The 20,895-nt window shown below is 35.3% G+C and overlaps 1 protein-coding gene across 1 annotated transcript in view; it reads left to right on the forward strand.

Moving 5' to 3' along the window:
* Positions 1 to 1,138: 1,138 nt before the first annotated feature.
* Positions 1,139 to 20,895, forward strand: part of LOC113230955 (follistatin-A) — a 44,139-nt gene continuing 24,382 nt past the window's right edge. The window contains exon 1 of the mRNA XM_026465066.1: positions 1,139 to 1,397. Coding sequence (XP_026320851.1) covers positions 1,184 to 1,397 — 214 coding nt within the window. The 5' untranslated portion in view covers positions 1,139 to 1,183. The remainder of the gene's footprint in view (positions 1,398 to 20,895) is intronic.

The raw sequence follows: 20,895 nt of genomic DNA on the forward strand, positions 1-20,895 counted from the left end.
CAGTATTGTTTTACCAAAAAATTGAGAAGCTTCCATGCATGATGGACTTCTTTCACTCAAGAATAGACTTACAATTCAAATCGGCTCTGTCGTCGTAGACAACATAACATAGATAAAACATAAAATTTTCTTAGGAGTAGTAGTAGGCATGGAATTCGACTAAGGAAATATTTTTCCATTACATACAATAGTTTCATTTCCTGTAAGTAACAATCGCGAAAACCTACTCAATAGATTCCAGTATCTTTACCTAGTGATATACTAATATTGAAACAACATACAGATCAATAATAGATCTCTCTAACATGAATTCTTCTGAATCTGACATGAATTCTTCTGAATCTAACATGAATTTTTTGCATACAGTAAAGTTACAAAAGAATATTTACGAATTGAACATTACAGTCTAGGGATTTTAAGAAAATAATAAGAAATATAAACTCAATTGTAGTTAAAAAACTGTGTAAAAACACTAATAACGTCTCATAAGACGATCCCGTTTTCCGCTTATGTAGAGTTCATAATGACTTTTGTAAACACTTGGATATATTTTTCTAGAGTCACTTGACGTGCTCTTGACCCCTGTATAGTAATTTGGAACAAATAAATAATGTAAGATATTTGGTTTTTTAGGTTCTGAATTTTGTTTCTATTTAACACTATCAGCAAGTAAACGCAAATAATGTCCTAGTATTTGGCAACACCTAAATCCAATGGTGTAATTTTTTGTACAGAGTAGGTATTTAATACATTTTAACTTAATTTGGGTATATGAAACGAAAGTTATACCTACTTATTTCGACATTATATATCGAAAAAAAAATTCGCTATTGACGTCGTGATTTTAAGGATCCTAAAGCACCCAAATTAAAACTAAAACAAAAGAAAAAGTTATACGGTACACAAATCTTGCAATTTCCGTCTTAAAGACTATTTTTAACCCTATTCGAAGATACTGAAGTTGTTTTTAAAATATCTACTTTAAAGGCGATAGTGCACCTAAATCCCGAGTACACAGCAGACCGAGTGCTATCAAGCAGCTCTACATTTTTAAGTCGAACGCAAAACAAGCGGACGGGCGAGCCATTGAGAAGGTTCGGTGTTTGTGTAAAAAAGGCGCGCGAGGCGTTCAGTCCGCGCCAACTCGCCGTTACCGTCGCACCGATGCCGATGGTCCGGTCGGATGCGCGTGGTGCGCGGTGCAGCGGCTACGGCGGGCACTTGTTGCACGCGCGCCGCCTGCCGCCACGTGCGGGCCGCGCGGCAGCGGCCCAGTGCCGCGCCGGCGGGCGGACAGCGCACAGCGCCACACGCGCCGCAATGCGCCCATAGGAGTATGCGGCTGCCCCTGCTGCCGCTGCTCGTGCTGCCGCTCGTGCTCGCGCGCCCGGCAGCAGGTGAGGACACCCTTTTTTACATTTGCGTTATACATTTTTATTCCTTTTATTTTTTTCTTCTTGTCACCCATCACCGCTTCGAAATTTTAACTTTCGAATAGCTTCGGGTAAAGCTGCGTGTTGAATCACGCTTATCAGTGTCTCAATTAAGAATTCAAATTAATTAATCGGAAATGTGATAATTCGGGAGTCGCTTGACCGGTAGCCGTTTTACATCGGCCGCCGCTCCACACTCGGCAGGTTTAGTAGTCGTTTCATGAGTTAAATGTGCTCGCTTTTCTTCGATTCCGGTAAGTTCGGTGCACGAACTTTGCTCGAAAAACAATATTGCTTTCACACTTTTATACTGTTTCTTAAACTATATAGGTATATAAAAATATTCGAAGAAAAATTACTTTTCGTAAATGTAATAATGAATCAAGTAAAAGTTCACTATTCAACTGAGACTTGTTGTTGCTAGGTGCTAATAGTCTCAGGGCTATCCAACGGTATAATTGAGCATTGCTATAAACTTAACCATGTACTCGGACTTCCCTACATCATAAATGATAAACTCGGTAAATTGAGCGTTTAGATACTAGCTTCTACAATAAATGAATTACCGAAAGTTATAAAATTATAATTTTAAAAAGTTGTTACGAAATGAAACACGATATTCTGTTTTTAAATTGTTTAATTATCGATCATTATACAAACTTTTTTAAATTTCACACAACAAAATTGCACGATATTTAATGTCAAACTTAATTTTTTATTTCGTTATTGTTGGGTATTAAATTTATTTATTAATCAATACATAAACATCGCAAAACATAGATGCTTACACGCGTACGTGTGTTTTATAAATGCCATATACTATCATTTTTCACAATGCGTTTGTTTAAGTAAGTAATATAAGTAATAACCTATTACCTGTACAAAGTATTTTTTTAATGAAATGTGCAGAACAAAAAACTCGAGCGTCATAAAAAGCTTCGTCCAGTAACCACTAGCTTGTTTCTGTTATTTATGGTGCTCCGGTAAAAAGCGCCTAATAAAAAATGTGTTAGGTAAGTAGGTACGTAACTACCTATTAATTTACTTGTACAACAAGCAATGTTCCTTGATCTATGACAGAAAGGCAAAACAGTATCTCAGTGCTTTTGCTATGGTAGTTTAATATAATATAGGGAATTAAACTATTTTTGCGGATCTAAACGAAACGAAACGGCCCGAAACGTTGGGTTGAGTGGAAAAAACAAATAAACGCGAATTAGATCCGAAAAAATAGTTTTATTTCTTATGTGTATCAATCGCGAAAACCTAAGAACTCTAGAGTTTAATATATTATGTTACGACGCGATTGAAAAATTAAATAATTATGTAAACAACAATACGACAGCGTGTTGTGTACTCTAAAGATCACAAATGCGATGTAAAAGATAAAGATAAAAAATAATTTATTTTGTTATAAATAACTCAAATATAAACGAAGCTATGACAATTAATATAGAATATTAAAAAAAAAAATAAACAATAGAAAAAAGGAACCTTGTAAATGTTATGGACAGCCGTGTCGCTTATCAGAAGACGCACGGCTTGTTCGTCCAGTCATTTGGTATTATAAAAAAAAAGAAACCTAATTGTTATACAATCATCATAACACGTGTCAGACAACCACACTAATTGCCTGGTCTCAAACTAGGGAATTCCCTGCACTATGAGTACCAGAGCAACGGAATTTAATTTGGGGCACTTCTCAGAACAGAAGGTCGTCCTGATGAAATACTCATAGGTTTATATTTAGACTCGTTTATTATTTAGCCCAATGTCATGCTTTCATATTATTAAAAATGTCACATATCAATCCCAAATTATCGAATATACAAAATAATATATCCTGTTAGACAGTCACCATACTTATTAAACCAGTCAGGAGAACCTTTATGTCCAGGCAAGTTTACGTCTTTTTCGCTCTTATCATAATGGACATAACGCTTTTTATAGCCGGCTTAGTATGGTTCCGCTATGAGTGTGGTAACTCCCTAATCTCTATCGTAATGGTGACCCACACAGACATATACCTGCTACGTAATTGCTTGTCTATGACGTTCCATCGTCAATATGTTAATTGTCATTCACAAGTCACAAACAATTACAGAACAATGACAATGAAGTTCTGTGACTCACTTCTTCACAAAATATAATATTATAATATTTTAACTTATCAGCTACCCCTGTTTACTTCAGTAATAGGAAAAACTATTTTTTTTTAGAACTAACTAGTAGTAGAAGTTATTGTGGGACCATCAAGTTATGACTCTAGAGTTGTCTATGTCAATGATTATATTGTCAGATGAAAATAAAAATATAATTTGGCAATGTTATGTTCCATAATTGGAACTTTTTTATTAAAAAAATCTACCTCAATTTTTAGGAATTACTTCTAGTTTTATTGCAAGTTTTATTGAAATTGGCGGATTTATCCCCTAGTTTGCCACCCTTAAAGGTGGAATATTTTCTTCAAAATTAAATGGGACCAATAATGAGCTATCCTCTTTCCAACAAAAAAGGAATCATCAAAATCGGTACACAAATTATAGCCGGAATTATCGCGTAACGTACATACAAAAAACAGTCAAATTGAGAACCTCCTCCTTTTTTTGAAGTCGGCCAAAAATTCATATGAAAATTCTCAAGTCTGTAGGTTATCCATAATAGAAAAACGGCTGTAACTACGGATTTCGCGCTTCGAGATTAGAGCCCGGATGTAACGTAATTCAGATAACACCATAGTCTATTCTTAAATGTAATTAATTCATTTTCTTGAGCGGTATGCGATCAACTCCGGTTGACGGTGTAAACAACACGATGAAACTAAACAGACGCGTTAACTAAAATGGTTCTTCAATATAACACTTATTATAGTATGTTTCAATAGAAATTTTGTAGAAAAGTAAACAAACCAAATAACGTTGAAAAATACTTAATAATCTGTGGTAGAACACATTCCGATGAGTTTTATTTTTATTGTGTTAGGAACAACAACAGCTTAATAGCTAGACCCTGAATTGGCGAACTTGAAGGCCCAGCGGTTAGCACTATGGGCACTAGATAAGGAGGTCCTAGTTTCGATTCCCTGTTGGACCAATTTTGGAAACGAACTTTGTAAATTGGTTCTGATGTGGGTGCTCTTGGTTATGCCTCGGAATAATTGGTGTTGTCTGCCATTATTATTAATACTGTTGTCCATATTTTTATTATTTTTTACCAACGTACACAACGTAGTTACTTGTGCTGTAGCTCCTTGGGGAAGAGTTCGTCTATTGTAACGTGAGCATTACAGCGTTCCGGTTTTGAAGGGTAACCCACGTACGCCTCACGTTTGGGCACGGATCTCTAAGGAGCCCATGAGATAAAGGAATTTCACATGTCATGATGTACTTGATGTACATGATGTACTCCTCCATAGTACACTTCCTGGTGTAGACCCGTAGATGAGAATCGATTCTACATTGTAGGCAAACGTTGGCAAAATCGATTATCAAAATTGAATTAAAAAAAATTGCGGAATTATATGAATGTACTGCCTGCGACAGTGTTTCTGAGCTCATACAACTCAAGTATCTATAAAGTACGACTGAATCATCTTGTCTCTCGCTCGTTCCATCGTAGACCCTATCATTGCTCCAAGGCTAGGTAGTGGTCAAGAGCAAGTCCAATTACTTTAAAAATAAAACATTAACAACTATCGAACTCATTGGTTTTCGCGATTGTTACACATAGGAAATTAAAAATTTTTTTCGGCTCTAAATACATTTGTTTTTTTCTAACAAACCGTCAGCCGTGACCATGTGATCCGTAAAGGGCCCGAAACGTTTAGTAGCAGTCGAGATCGTTGTGGCAGATTAGTAAATCACTTGTGGTCTACCTTAACGAAAGAAAAGAAAAACCTCGGTCCACATACATTTACTTACAAGTAGAAACGAGAAGGCCCAAAAGGGCCGATATACATACATATATGTATCTATGAGCACGTCCTCTCGTTTTGAGACTTTTGATGACAGTGATGACCTTACTAATCAACGTAAAAATAGTGGACAGAAGAGGGATTTTGAGAACGATTCGAAATTTTAAAAGTATGTGCTCAGGAACCAGTAAAGAAGGTAGATGGCAAAGGAAAGAGGTCAGCGTCGTCCACACTATTGTATTTAAACGTACATGATACTGTGTATTATGTGGCAAAAGTCTAGTCCAATACAGAACGGATGTTTTCCAGACACATTGTTATTTAATAAACTCGAAAGTGGGAACTGAACCTTTTGGATGTACAACTTTATAATATGAACGTAACCTTGTGCAAGGAAAGAAAAGGCTCGCTCTATATAGTTTATATTAAAAGAATTATTTTGAAAAGACTGTCACATATAAAATGATATAAAAGTTACAATTAATATAAAATACTTTCAACTAAATACAATATTCACCCCAAAAGGGCCTCATATCTATATGATTTATAATACATATGTATGTTATGAAAATGACGCGGAGTTTGGAATTAAATGAGAGTACTGATTCATAGGCGCGTCTAACACACCTCTCCTTTTGAGAATTTTGGTGGAAATAACGACGAAACGAATCAATTATACCAACTTAAGATTGTGGAGAAAAAAGTAATTCAAGAACCAGTGAAGGTCAACATAATACCGATGCTAGTACCAATGGGAGTTTCATTCAAGGCAATGAATGCTATAGATTTAAAGTTGAAATCTTCAAGTACTTCATCAAGTGAAGCACCACCATAATCAACCCTGCTACTTACCAGGTCTATCGTATTGTCCCAACGAGGGCTAACCACCTATTAATATAAAATTATTATATATATGTATTTTAGTACCTATAGCGCTCCTTTTGACAGAGTTCGTCCAGGGAAGTACTGCCACCTTACCTGCCGCCGAGCCGTAATGTGAGCATCACTGCGTTCCGGTTTTGAAGGATGAGGGTGCTGGTGATATTACAGGCACGTGGAACTAGTCAACTTATGTTTTAGGGTGACGCGCGGAGTGGCAATGCCCCTCAGATCTTTGTGGTTCGAAGTTCTCAATGGCACTACAACTGCTATGGGCAGGCCTGTCGCTCTAACCACCAGCGCACGACTTGTTCGTCCCGTAGCTTGGTATCGTAATGGAAACTGTGCCGATATTACCCGTTTCAATAACTAACTTAAAGCCAAAAGTTGATTGTATCTGAAAAAAATCTTTTGCCATTTTTTAAAATGTTTAACCGCGAAGCCACCAGATTATCGGAAGGTTTACGTCTTAGTACATATCAATCTCCGTAAACTAACTATTAATTTCCCTTGAATCTCTGCCAAGTGTTGTCATCGCCTTACTAAGAGACATTATAGGCAAATTATTCAAAGAGCTAGATTGAAATTGTATCAGAATTGCTGTAAGTCACTCAGGTATCCGACAACTTAAACCAAGAATATAAATTTCGAATGAAACGCTTGTCGCACGCCTGAATTTTGCTTAAGAATAGGTAAATAATGTTTTTAATAGTTCCTTGAGTGATAAACGTAAAGCTTATGGTAAACCAAATATAGTAGCCAAATACTTGTATAAAGTACTTGTGTAAGTAGTGAATTACAGTAGCTAATAAGTGACTGTTAATAGCTTTAACTATTCAGGTTCTTATAAATTATTACATAGAGTTGGACAGTCTCTTTTGTGTACAATAACCAAAACTCGTAAAATCGTACTCTTGGTATAATAAATTCACTTGTGATCATCCGTCAAAAGTGCTTTTGCGTTACGTGAAAGTGGTAAGAAAGTGACGGGACGAACAATTCGAGCGCCTGATGGTAAGCAACACGCCTGTCCTTAACATTGCAGTACCACTCAGAGCTTTAAGTAACAATAATGTGAGGTACTGCCACTGCGCCCGACATCCTGAGACACAAGGTGAGAAGTCCCAAGTGCCTGTAATTTCACCAGCTCCTTTGCCCTTCGAAACCGGTACACAGCAATGCTCTCATCACTGCTTGGCGGCAGAAAAAGGTAATATGGCAGTACTTCTCTGGACGAACTCTTTCACAAGGAACTCTACTACTACAGAGGTACAGGAAACAAGCTACAAGGTCGTAGAATTGTAAACCTCTCTCCTGAAAAGTTGTCATTTTGCTGATGTTAATTTTGTTACATCAAGGATGCGAAATATATTTAAACTTTAATAAGTTTGTAAAATGAACTCATACCCAAATTACTTAACACAAAGTATAGATTGTCCCCGAATCCGCCTGTTGCCTACGTTAAATCGATATTACGATTTAACTAAAACGTTTCAAATCTACTTCATTGGCGTACTGAGACCACTACAAAAATAAATAAAGATTACTTCTTTATTACATGTTTAGGTACAGACGGACAATTGAATTTGGATGCCTCGGTAACTAGCATTGAACACATACAAGGTTCAGTTAAAAGAAATTACTGTTTCAAGTGTTCCTGCAAAAAAAACTGAATAATTGATATCCTAGCTCGTTACTAATTATAAAAACTTTATTTAAAATTCAATTCTTTAAAGTATTAAACGTTGAAAAGTCGAAACCGCGCTGAGGAGTGGAGAGTCCGTGGTTCAAGCGGTAACATTTACAAGTGTAAATAAATATTAAAGAGCCGGCCGTCTGGCCGACGAGACGCTCCGCCGATCATCCGCGGGTACTTGAGGTGATTAGGAATGAGCAAACACTCGATGCGTCGATGTCGATAATATATATTTTTATGTACATAGTAAAACAATGCTACGCAATGCCCACTTCCATTTTCACTACCAGATTACCTAGGTGGTATATTATTGATGTTAACGATGTCAACATTTCATCAAAATTTGGTGAAAAACCGACAATACTTCCTCATTATTTTAGTCAATATTTTCATTTATTGCCGCTGTGGCCGAACGGCTATCATGCTGAACTGCCACGCAGAAGATCCGGGTTCGATTCCCGGGCCGGGGGAAATATTTGTATGGCCTACATTTTTTTCTCTTGTGAGTTTGGGTGTAATTTGTGGTTGTCTATGTGTGTGTTCTTGGCACCCACGATACAAGGTTTCCCTATTTCGGTTCTATGAGTGTGTTCGTTATTATTATTATTAGCAAACCATTATACGTCTTACAACTGGATATCTCCTAAAGGGGCTCCTTTAAGGCCATAGTCCGCCTCTCTACCATTTCACATTTACTAACCTAGATACTTTTTAATTTTTAACATAGAACTGTTTCAAAATTGAACATTTGGTTCTGGCTCAAGCCAGAGACATTTAAAAAGATACAAACTTTTTAATAATGTTGATATTGATGTTTTCACCCACATCGATATATATTATGAACATAGCATTATACAAATTTGAGTTAGGTCGTAATCAAATAAACAAACGTCAAACAGCTGTTGCATTGTGGTTAAAGTATTCCGATAAATTAAGGAAACTTTAAGTCAGTGACCTGAATAGGATCTTGCATCACTCAATCGTACTCACTACACGTATAATTTATGGCCACTGTCTCGTCGAATTACAATTTAGGAATTCTGATGCGAATTAGGTTTGTTAAATTGCAGACGTTGTATCCGATATGGAAATTACGTCGATAACGGGTTTATTGGTTCGCAATGGAAGCAATTGTCTGCATGTCAAACGACGGTTCTTGGTGATCGACCGCCTTGAATTATGCGCTAACGCACGCGTTCAATCGCCTCCAGAGATTTATGCGCATCCCAACAGTTTAACACATACAAAGTTCTTTAAATACTACGTACTTTATGCATAACAGATAGCGGAATCAAGGTTTATGTTGTTTTTATACAATCAAAAAACAAGTATAAGTATTTTCCTTACAGAGTTCACGAATAATTAGTACTTACTCGATATCTTAAAATCATTTCCTTCCTAGTAAGTAAATTTAGAACCCGTACAAATAAACGTCTAATGAATAAATTTTAGATTGACGTTGAAGAACATTTGAAGATACATGTACACTTGTATTAGTTAAGTAAGACACGTAAAATTGAAATAAATGTTTAATTTGTATATTTAATGGTTTTCGTCGACAAAATGAACAATACTACTACACGTCACTAACTCACGGTCGAGGTGCATCGGTCGGCGTATCGGCGTACGCCTCATTGTTTTATAAAATTGAAATAATTTCAATTTTTTTTTATTTCTGTATTTATAGATCATTGCACCTCTTTATTTTAATTGCTTGTTGTAAGTTTACATTGCTTTTTTGTTTTAGTTTACATTTGTTTTCACCATCAAGCCTTTATCACACTGAAAGCTCGTGTAGCCTATCTAAGGGTTGTTTCGAAAGTTGTGAAATTTTATAAATGAATAAATATCAGACAACATCACATACGTTCCTCCGATCCGAATGTAACTAAAGCAATTGTTATGGATATCGAAAACAACGATGGTACAGCATACACCCAGTTTCGAGACAATATAGAAAAGTTTTACTATATTAACCTGGCCGGGGACCGAACCCGGGACACCAGAGACGGCGACACCATGAAAACCGGTGTGTAAGCCACCAGAGGTCGGAACGGAGGTTGAAACTACTATCTAAAATAATAAAATAAAAATTATTTATTTTCAGACAACATAGTTCATACAAGTTAGTAACGTAACACACCTTATAACTATGTTAGTATTAGGATTAATACGGTACAGTCACTCTACAAGCTGAATCTAAGAAAAAAATACAATTTTTATCAACAACTAACTCGCATTTACAAGTTTAATGTGTTAAACTAATATGAAATTGTTGTTGTTACAAAGATTACGAAACGTCTGTGTGATGTGCTCTCTGGCAACGCTTCAAAATTTTCACGTACAGTTCGGTGTTTTCATGCCGCATCTCCGGTTGACACCTTGGAATTTTAGCAGATTAATTAATATTAATTACTGTTTTTTCCCGTTGTTATGCTCTGTGTGTTAAGCTTTCAAAATGTGTTTGTGATGCGTCGGTTTTTTTCTCATCAAGTTCTTCCAAATAATTTACGAAAATGGTATAGTCAGTTCTGTAGATAGTTAGCTGACTAGTTTGTTACTGGGACAGAAAATAAAATATAAATATAATGGTTATATCAAACTATACTAATAATGCCTTTGGGAATTAGCTATTAATAGTTTGCCATAGACCTATTTTCACAATGGCTCGCAACCCGTCATTATTTACCTAAGTCCCTGGTTGTCCATGACGCTCATTTACCTAGTTACAAATTACACTGCAGAATCGGCCAAAAACCAAAAACGCATAGTGCGTTCGGTAGTTCCATTTGCTCGATGCATGTCGTTAATGTTTCGAGTCATCTGCTTCAGAGCCACGTAGAGCAACGCCATATTGGACATAAATTATTATTTAGGAGCCTTAGGCTCAACTCACACTGGCGCAGAGTTAAAGCGTCGCGTCGCGTCCTATTTTTCAACTACAACGCCTGCTGAAGCACGATAACGCTCGCATTAGTGCGTTCGAATGACAATGCAATCGACGTCTGACGCCTCACTGCGCCCAAGTAACTTAAGTAAAGCATATTCATCTCTATTTTCCCATTATTAAGGTACAACTTGTCGACGCGTAAAGCCGCTCGACTCCATGTTTGCATAACACAAATTTGTACCTTAATAATGGGAAAGTAGAGATTAATATGCTATAGGTGAAAAACATGACGCGTCGCGACGCTTCGACTCTGCGCCAGTGTGAGTTGAGCCTTAAGATTTAATTTGAAAGAGTTTTTAATCTGAATCTTACATTAAAAAGATTTTATTCCATTTCAAAGTAGCCAATACACAACAATAATATTTTTTAACTTTAACCTTTAATAAAAACCATAGATTTAGTATAATAAAACATACATAAAATAATTCAAAGGAGTAGATAAAAGTTGCGTGAGTTTATTTGTACTAAAGTAACTACAATTTTGACTTTGCATTCACTTTGACTCTATAGTCTACTAAGTCATATTCTGGGTAACTTCAAATTTCTCAAGTCACGTTTTAAAAGTTTACAACTCTGGGGTTTTGTCACGTAACTTTTTGAACTCGCAAAATACGTAAAAAATAGGCAGAATATCCTGTCTATTTAATATTAGGGGTTAAAGTATGAAATTGCCGTTTTATTGCAATAGGTTCTTTGAATTTTCATAGAATCTTCATGGTTTGAGGTTTTCGAATGAAACTTTTTTCAAATGGTTTCTGTGATTTTTTTTTTAAATTTGAAACATTTGAATATCGACTTTCAAATGTTTTTGTTATTCAATTTAGACAAGAAAGATGGATACTGCGAAAATTCGAGTGATTTTTGAATACGAGTTCCGACGCGGAACTAACGCGGCAGAAACAGCCCGCAATATCAATGCTGCGTTTGGAGAGGGGTCTACTAATGAACGCACCGTGCGATTTTGGTTTAAACGCTTTCGTGATGGAAATTTCGACTTAAAGAACGAGCCACGAGGAAGACCGCCCACACGGGTGAATAACGATGAATTAAGAGAGATAGTGGAAGCCGATCCTAGTCAAACTACCCAGGAATTGGCGGCATGGTTTAACGTTACCTTACCCACAATATTGACTCACTTGCGTCAAATCAATAAAATAAAAAAATACGAAAAATGGGTGCCTCATGATTTGACTGATCTGCAGAAAGAAACGCGTGTTGAAACTTGTGTTGCCTTGTTGAACCGGTACAGAAATGAAGGAATATTGGATCGAATTGTAACATGTGATGAAAAGTGGATTCTTTATGATAACCGGAAAAGAAAAATGCAATGGCTGACCCCAGGTCAAATGCCACAACAGTGTCCTAAAGCAAAACTTACCAATAAAAAGGTAATGGTAACTGTTTGGTGGTCTCAGCATGGTGTTATTCACTATAGTTTTCTCCGATCTGGTCAAGCAATAACGGCAGATGTCTATTGTGCCGAACTCCGAACCATGTTGACAAAACTAGCAGTAAAACAGCCCCGACTCATGAATCGATCTTCACCATTATTGCTCCATGACAACGCGAGACCTCACACAGCACGAGAAACCATTTTGACCCTTCAGGAACTGCAGTTAGAAACCATTCGTCATCCTCCGTATTCACCAGACCTTGCTCCAACGGACTACCATTTTTTTCGTGATTTGGACAATTATCTACGTGACAAGAAGTTTTCTTCCCAGGAGGCAGTACAAAATGCTTTCACACAGTTTGTGCAGTCTAGATCGTCGGAGTTCTATCGCAAAGGCATTAATAACCTTCCCATTAGATGGCAGCAATGTATATGTAGATAATAATGGCAACTATTTTGATTAAATAAATTTGTTAAAAATTTAAAAAATAAACAATTTAGATTTTCAGTACAAATCGGCAATTTCATACTTTAACCCCTATTATTAATATTTTTAAATAAAAAAATAATACGATCACTAAAGATTTATTCGATCTACGAGAGAATCGAATAAATATTTAGTCACAAAATTTCTTTCAATCTAGGGAAAACGTGTGTATTTTCGTAACAAACTTTACAAACCAAAAGTGCTTCTTAAAAAGTAGGTTTACTACAATAAATTGGATAAACGGTGATAGTGATATTAATACAAATGGTGTTGCTCCAGGCAGTCCTCGGCCCTCAAAAGCAAAAAGTAAGCTTTAAATTAGCCATTACTTAGAAGCCTTGAGTAAAGCCCTGGAAGGTACACATACGAGTAGACTGTAGCTAGATCATGTCGATATCGTAACGCCAAGTTGAATACGAAGAAACTTAGGGCGAGGTCAAACGAGCTTATAATTTTATAAGCTTGCACATATTAACACGTATATTTTTTGCATAATTGATAGTATTTACAATTTTTATTGCTCAACAGTATATTGCTTTTTTCTTTTAAGATTATTGACTTTATTTAAGACTATTCTGAGAGGGTGAGGGCCTGGTGAGCTGTAATACAGGTTTAATTGCCCAGTATGGTCTCCAGTCTCTCACGAGGGATACAACTTTTAAAATTGTTAGTCAATTACAAAATAAGTGTATATTTATTTCCTTGTGTTGCGAAAATAAACCATTATTATTATTATGTTATGTTTTCTGCGTCGCGCTATTTATTTTGCATTCTGTTTCAATAATTTTCAATGCATAATCAGTAAAGCGAATGTGACAAGATATGAGGCTCTAATTGTGGCCTCTCCGATACGGTAATTATAGCAAAATTATAATATTCAATTTACAATATTATTATATAAAATTAATGGCAATTAGAGCATCGTGATGATCATTATATATTTTATTTATTAATACAAAGATACACTTCTTAGATAGACATCTTCTAGCAAACCGTGCCAGACACTATGCCGGCCAAGACACGGAACGAACCAGCGGACCTCACGAATTTGTCTATGTGCTTGTTGTCGGATCTTGGTATTTGTTTTTCAACGACTTTTTAGCCGTAGCGCCGTCTATGAGAAATCTATGAAAGTATTTCGTCATCCAGTCAGGTAACTTACAGCTACCAGCCCTGGCTAGAGATGTCGCTATTAACTGTAATTAAATTTGTATTAAATTGACATTCAATTATTTTTGTGAAACTACTCGACTAGTTTGTTATAATTATTAATACAAAGATGTTCTAGCAAACCGTTGCCAGACGCTATACCAACTAAGCCACGAAACTAGATTTACAACCTCCTCTAGCCAGTATTAATAAGTTGTTAATATGTAAATCGAGGTCTTGGGTTTTCGCGATTGTTACACATAGGAAATGAAACTGTTTTTCCGGATTTAAATCGCGTATATTTGTTTTTTCAAACAAACCGACATTTCGGGCCCTTTACAGGTCCCATGGTTACGGTTGACTGACAACCGTGACCATGGGACCTGTAAAGGGCCCGATTTAAATCCGGAAAAACAGTTTCATTTCCTATTTGTTAATATGTAGTTTCAGTTTTATTATTAAGCAAAATCAGCACAGTTGACATTTTTTTAGGTGATAATAAAACTTAAGTCTCAATATATCGAAAGTTACCGAATGCAAAAGTGCGTTAGTCATGACAAGGAGGGCAGACTAGTATCCTTAACACTCTAACCGTAATGCTCACATTACTGCTTGGCGGTAGAAATAGGTAAAGTGGCAGTCCTTCCCTGGACGAACTCTTTTACAAGGAGTTCTACTGCTACTAATTAAAATACTGTCTTAGATTTTGCACTAAACGTCTTACACAATCAAAATATACCTACATAAAAGTGAGTAAATACATTTTGAAAAAACACTAAAGTTAGAATAAACAAAACATGTGACGGTTGACAGCACAATTGTTCATTCAAAAAGTAAGTATGCATCAATTTTAAAAATAAATAGCAACTATATGCATAAACAGGATACATCCGTTTGTTTTCGTTCCAATATTATTTCGGAATCGTTAGGAAAGGCACGCATGTGATTCATATTAGCTCCGATATTTATTTGTTTCCAAACTCGTGCCAAAAATAATTTGTCTTTTAGAAGTGACGGTTTAATCACTGAGATCAAATATGTCACCGTCTCAGTGGCAGAATGTGCTGAAACAATGCGAAATTACATTAAGGCTTGATTTATATTATAACTCTTTAATTCGAAAGAAAAGCACATATTACATTTTTTCTTAACAATTTAAAATTAGACAAAATTGAGTACTAGAAAAATTCGGAACAGAATACTGTCCACTTGCACTAAAGTCTCAAACCAATGCTTAAATTGATAAGACACTCCAAACACACTGTATTAAAAGTGACTTTTGCATTGCAAGCATTGGTTTTAGACGAACTTAAGTTAGTGCAAGTGGACATAAGGCGTCTAAGTCATACTTATATCTTAGTTTTTAATTTTTCTTCAATAATTAGAACAAGTTGAATAAATCGGAAATAAAGCTATTTTTATGGATCTTTTTTTTCTTTGTTTTTTCGTACAAACCAACTGACTCTATACAGTACGTACAGTAAAAGGGAATACACGCGATTTAGTATACTACAGAAAACTTAAAAACCCGATAAGGAGCAATAATTTCGAAAAACTACATAAAATGAGTATTTCGATGTTTACAAAAACAAATGTTTGAGAATACTACGTTATTTCTTCGTTTCGTAACTTGCCTAAAATAACCTGTCTCAGGTTGAGGTGAGGGGTCAGATCAGTCAGCGAGCGCTGCGAATTGCAGTGCCCGGTTAGTTGTTTAGAATTAGCAACTAGTGCGTATAATTAGGTGTACAGATTTAGAAGCGGCTATTCTCGTTCGACCATTCATGTGCAGGCTAATATTGTCTTGTACGATGAGGCGACCTTCTCTTTAACAACGTAACTATTATAAAAGTTATTCCAAGAAGCTGTTTATTACGTAGCTCTTAAGTTGGATTTATTCAACGTTCGCCTTAAACATTTTCCTTGGATGTGCTTATTCGTTTTGAAGCGAATTATTCAGGTTAGTTATTAGAAGCATTCAGGTTAGTTATTGGCGAATTATTTACACTAGCATTCAGGTCGTCTTCTAGCATACCGTGCCAGACGCTATACCAACTAAGCCAAGAACGAACCAGCGGACCTCACGAATTTTTCTATGTGCTCGCATCGTATCTTTCTTTGTATTTGGTTTTTCAACGACTTTCTAGCCGAAATATAACAGATTTCTCATAGATGGCGCTATGGAGAAAAAGTCGTTGAAAACCCAAATACAAAGATACGACGCAAGCACAAAACAATTGTTTAGGTCCGCTGGTTCGTTCCGTGGCTTAATTGGTATAACGAATCCGGCCGGATCGAAGGAATTTTTTCTGAGTGTTCGATCTTTGTATTAAGAATTATAACAAACTAGTGGAGTAATTTCACATAAAAATAATTGAATGTCAATTTTTTTTTATCAATTTTCAAAATTTTGTGATTGGGACTGTGGGAATTCACAAAAGTAGACAAAGACTATATGATCTTTACGATGAAAGGACTTATAACACTAGTAACAGTTTTAATGATTTTGTTAGGAAATGTTCGGAAATGTTTAAACGTATTTGTGTTGCAGCCAAAGCAATGTTTACAAATAATAAAATAAAAAGCAGCGCGCATGTAGTAAAAACGACTTGGAATATTATAAACAGCGAAACTGGAAGGGTCAAACCTCGTAACTTAGATTTTCAACTAAGATTTAATGACAAAATTGTAAACACAGACGCAGAAGTTGCTAAAATATTTGAAAATTTTTTTACTGACATTCCAATTTTGACTACGAAGTCGTTAAATTCATCTCCCACCGCTACTGAATCCTTACTAAAAGAAAATAATGCAGTTAGCATCACTAATTTAAGGTTCCGTCATGTATTTCCAAACGATATTGTTAAAGCCTTTAAGTCTATAAACATAAAAAATACTGCTGATCTTGATGATCTTTCAGTCAGAGTAATTAGTTCTATAGTTGACTGTATTGCGCCTTATTTAGCCTGTGTCTTTAATAAATGTGTTGATGATGGTGTCTTTCCTGACCTCATGAGCAAAGTAAAGTTATTCCACTTTTCAAATCTGGTAGTATTTCTGACCCCACCAATTTCAGACCTATATCAATACTACCAACTCTCAGTAAAATATTTGAAAAAATTATTCTAAATCAGATTTGTGCACATTTTTATAGTAATAACTTAATGTCTCCTAAACAATTTGGTTTCACTCGGGGTCGCTCTACAACCGACGCTGGTGTCGAGTTGATTAATCATATGTTTGATGCATGGGAAGTCTCACATGATGCTATTGGTATATTCTGTGACCTTTCCAAAGCTTTTGACTGTGTGCACCATGATACACTGGTCAGGAAACTTCGCCATTATGGTGTGGCGGGACGTGATCTCGACCTTCTTAAATCGTATTTGCGTGGTAGGGTACAGACGTCGATGTTAACGGTACGAGATCATCAGGATCTGCAATTAGCATGGGTGTCCCTCAAGGTTCAATTCTAGGCCCATTTTTGTTTTTAGTTTATATTAATGATTTACCTAGCCTTGTGGAGGGTATAAAACATGAGATAGGATTGTTTGCTGATGATACTTCCTTATTATTTAAAGTTAAAAGGCACCAATGTTCCTACGAGGATGTGAACAATGCTATATCTAAAGTAGTTGATTGGTTTGCTGTTAATAACCTACTTCTTAATGAGAAAAAAACAAATTGTGTGAAATTTACATTACCCAATGTTAGAGAGACGGTTACAAACATTGTAGTTAGAAACGAAAAATTGAATCTTGTGGATACAATTTTATTTCTAGGTATAACGTTAGATGCTAAATTGCAATGGGGTCCCCGTATAAGTAAGTTATCAAAACGGCTCGGCTCTGCAGTGTACGCGATTAAAAAAATAAGGAAACTTTCAGACGTCGAAACCTCTAGATTGGTTTACTTCAACTACTTTCACAGTCTCATGACATACGGCATTTTGCTTTGGGATAATGCCACCGATATCAATAGAATCTTTGTCCTGCAGAAACGTGCAGTTAGGGCAATTTACAATCTGGGCCCCAAAGTATCTTTGAGAGATAAGTTTAAGGAAATTAACATTCTTACACTAGGCTCACAGTACATTTATGAAACTGTAATTTATGTTAAAAGGAATAGTAATTTATTTATGAAAAATAGTGACAGACATAACATTAATACGAGGAATAGAAATAAACTAGCTTTTCTTGATAGTCGTCTTCACAAAGTCAAAAATCATTTAAGGGGCAATGTATACGCTTCTATAACAAGATTCCGGTTGATATACAAAATTTTCCTTTCACGAGGTTTAAAACTATAGTGAAACAAAAATTTTATACTAAAGGTTATTATACAACTTCGCGTACTTGGATGACAAAAATCCGTGGTAGTAACCCGTTTAGCTCATGGAGGTTGTCTCGATCTCTGATGTTTCAAATAAAAAAAAATATTGTAAATGTTATTTACAAAGAGCAACCCCTAGAGTTTCTTGCTCATTCTTCTCAGGGAAATCTGCCTTACGAATGAGCGGTAGAGTTGACCATTGTGACGATTTCAAATGTAATAATGCTTACCTATGAAATAAAGATTATTTTGAATTCGAATGTGAATTTGAATTCAGTAAAAATGTAAATATGAATTAATATCACTCATATCATAAATTCAATTGATGATGATGATGAAAAGGAGAATCAACTTCTGTTAGGATACAAGATGATAAAATTTATTTGTAAGTCAATGATAAAACTATAAAATATTTCTAAGTTAAGTGACATTGTTTTTAATATATCTAGACAAACCGAAATGTACTGTTTTAATTTAGAGTCAGCCGTGTCTATGGGACCTGTAAAGGACGCAAAATAAAGGTTTTTTTTTTAAAAAAACAAATATATGTGATTTAGATAACAAAAATAGCTTCATTTACTATGTATAACAAAAACCTAAGAGACGCATTAAGAATTTCCGTTCCTGTTTATGAATTCCGTAAAATCACACCCGTGTTTCATATTAATGCAGACCAAAGAGAACTAAATGGTTTTGTTTGTTATTTGAGTAAATGAATTTCGGAAATACCTATTTCAAAGTCAATTGAACTTATTATCTCATGTGGTAGGCATTTAGTTGAGGAAGTTCTTAATTTAAAATTTGTACACATAACGCATTGACCTACCAACAAAACATAACGTGTAAAATTCTTGTCCAAAGTAAACAACATAATTTTTATTGCTCCGTAAATATTAAAACCAGATGTCTGTGAAATATTATTTTCACCTGAAGTATATTACTGGCGATGAATGTGAGTGTGCGTACACACCGCCACGTGTGTGTGTCGTTTTGAAGTACAAGATATTAATGTTTATTTAATTTGTGAAGGTGATGATTATACCTGATGATAGCACTACATAGCGCAATAACCGGTCACCTCTAGACTGCAATTACTACAAACACTCTATAATAACACAAGACACCTGACCCACCAATATGGCCAAACCGCCGTTTTGCTTCTGAGAGCCATCTTACCATATTAAACAGAAAAATATAAAGGAATTTCAACTTTATTCTATAGGCAATAAATATAATTGATCGAATGGCTTTGTGTATGTACGGCAAATTACTAATATCCGTGGTTGAAAGCAAGAGCTCTCTTTTGTTTTAATATGAATTTTTTAACGGGATTGTTTCACATTAAAATGTTAACGTTGACAAATCACAATTTAGAGTTTTTATTTGTAGGTAATTTTAAGTTGTTTACAAATTATAATTTAGAAATATAAAATAAAATATTTGATGACTTACCCACGATGTCAACTATTATTTCATTCACCTAATGTTTATGGGTGGTGGTTCACATCGAAAATCCAACATTCTAAAAACACTCCTTACACCTATCCAGAGGTAAAAAAAATAATTATTTATAATGTTACGTAGCCATAACTTAATAATATTTTATTTTTATGTGACTAGAACCACGCACGCCTCAACTTACAAAACAATTCACAAGTTGTTTAGTAAATACAATTGGGTTATTGAAGTGGATTGCAATGTGCAATCTAATTACAAATAATTTTTAATTTAATTGTGCACTAAAATGAAGAATATTAAAAAATAACGCTATTAAATAATTATATATAAAAACATCTGAAGAAGTTTCGCCGAGAGTTGAGTACAAAATTAGTACTACTTTATTTAGTACACTCAACTATACTACACTCGAATATAGGCATCAAATAAAAATATAATTTTGGCCATTAATTATCTAAAAATATGCCAAAGTTAATATTAAATACCAAAAACAAAACATGGTTTTTAGTTTCATGGTCGTTCCGTCCTATCACGAACCAAAATGCCAGTGATTTGTTCCAGTTAATAAAAATAGTTGAAATTTAATAAGCGTCTACGTATTTAAAGTAAGCAAAGTCATGCTGTGCGGTGTCGACACTGTCCACTTGACAGAGTATTAATAGGAAAATTTGTTAATAATTACTTTGGGAAGAACTTTGTCCAGATTCTTTGAACTTTGTCAAGACTTTTTACGTGCTTAATCCCGTCCGCTCCTTTCTGTCAACCTGGCGCGGCGGTTAATACTATTCGTCCGCTAGAAGCGTTTTACTGAATGAACGTAGGTTCATTCAACGAAAAGAACTAGTAGTCTCCGTAATACTTACTTTATTACTTACTCTGTAACGATACTGATAAATATAATACTTAATGTTTTCCTATTTTCTTCACCGTATGAATAGCGTGTTCACTAATACATAGGTATACTAGCCACGTATTAAGATGAGTAAGCGACAGTCAAGTGTCTTTGAAAAATAACAACTAGTGTATTAAATTACACTCCTAAGCAGAGATGGGCAAACGCCCGGGTTTTAACCCGGTGCTTTGTTTGCCCATTAACGCCCAGAATCGAGGGCAAAAACTGTTTACAACTAAATATTTGCTGTCATCGAACTTTGTTCAGATTTAATGATATTATTACTAAATGTTTATGGCTTTTAGATCTAGAC

Source organism: Hyposmocoma kahamanoa, unplaced genomic scaffold (assembly GCF_003589595.1).
Source record: "Hyposmocoma kahamanoa isolate Upper Pololo Valley unplaced genomic scaffold, ASM358959v1 64, whole genome shotgun sequence".
Taxonomy (NCBI): domain Eukaryota; kingdom Metazoa; phylum Arthropoda; class Insecta; order Lepidoptera; family Cosmopterigidae; genus Hyposmocoma; species Hyposmocoma kahamanoa.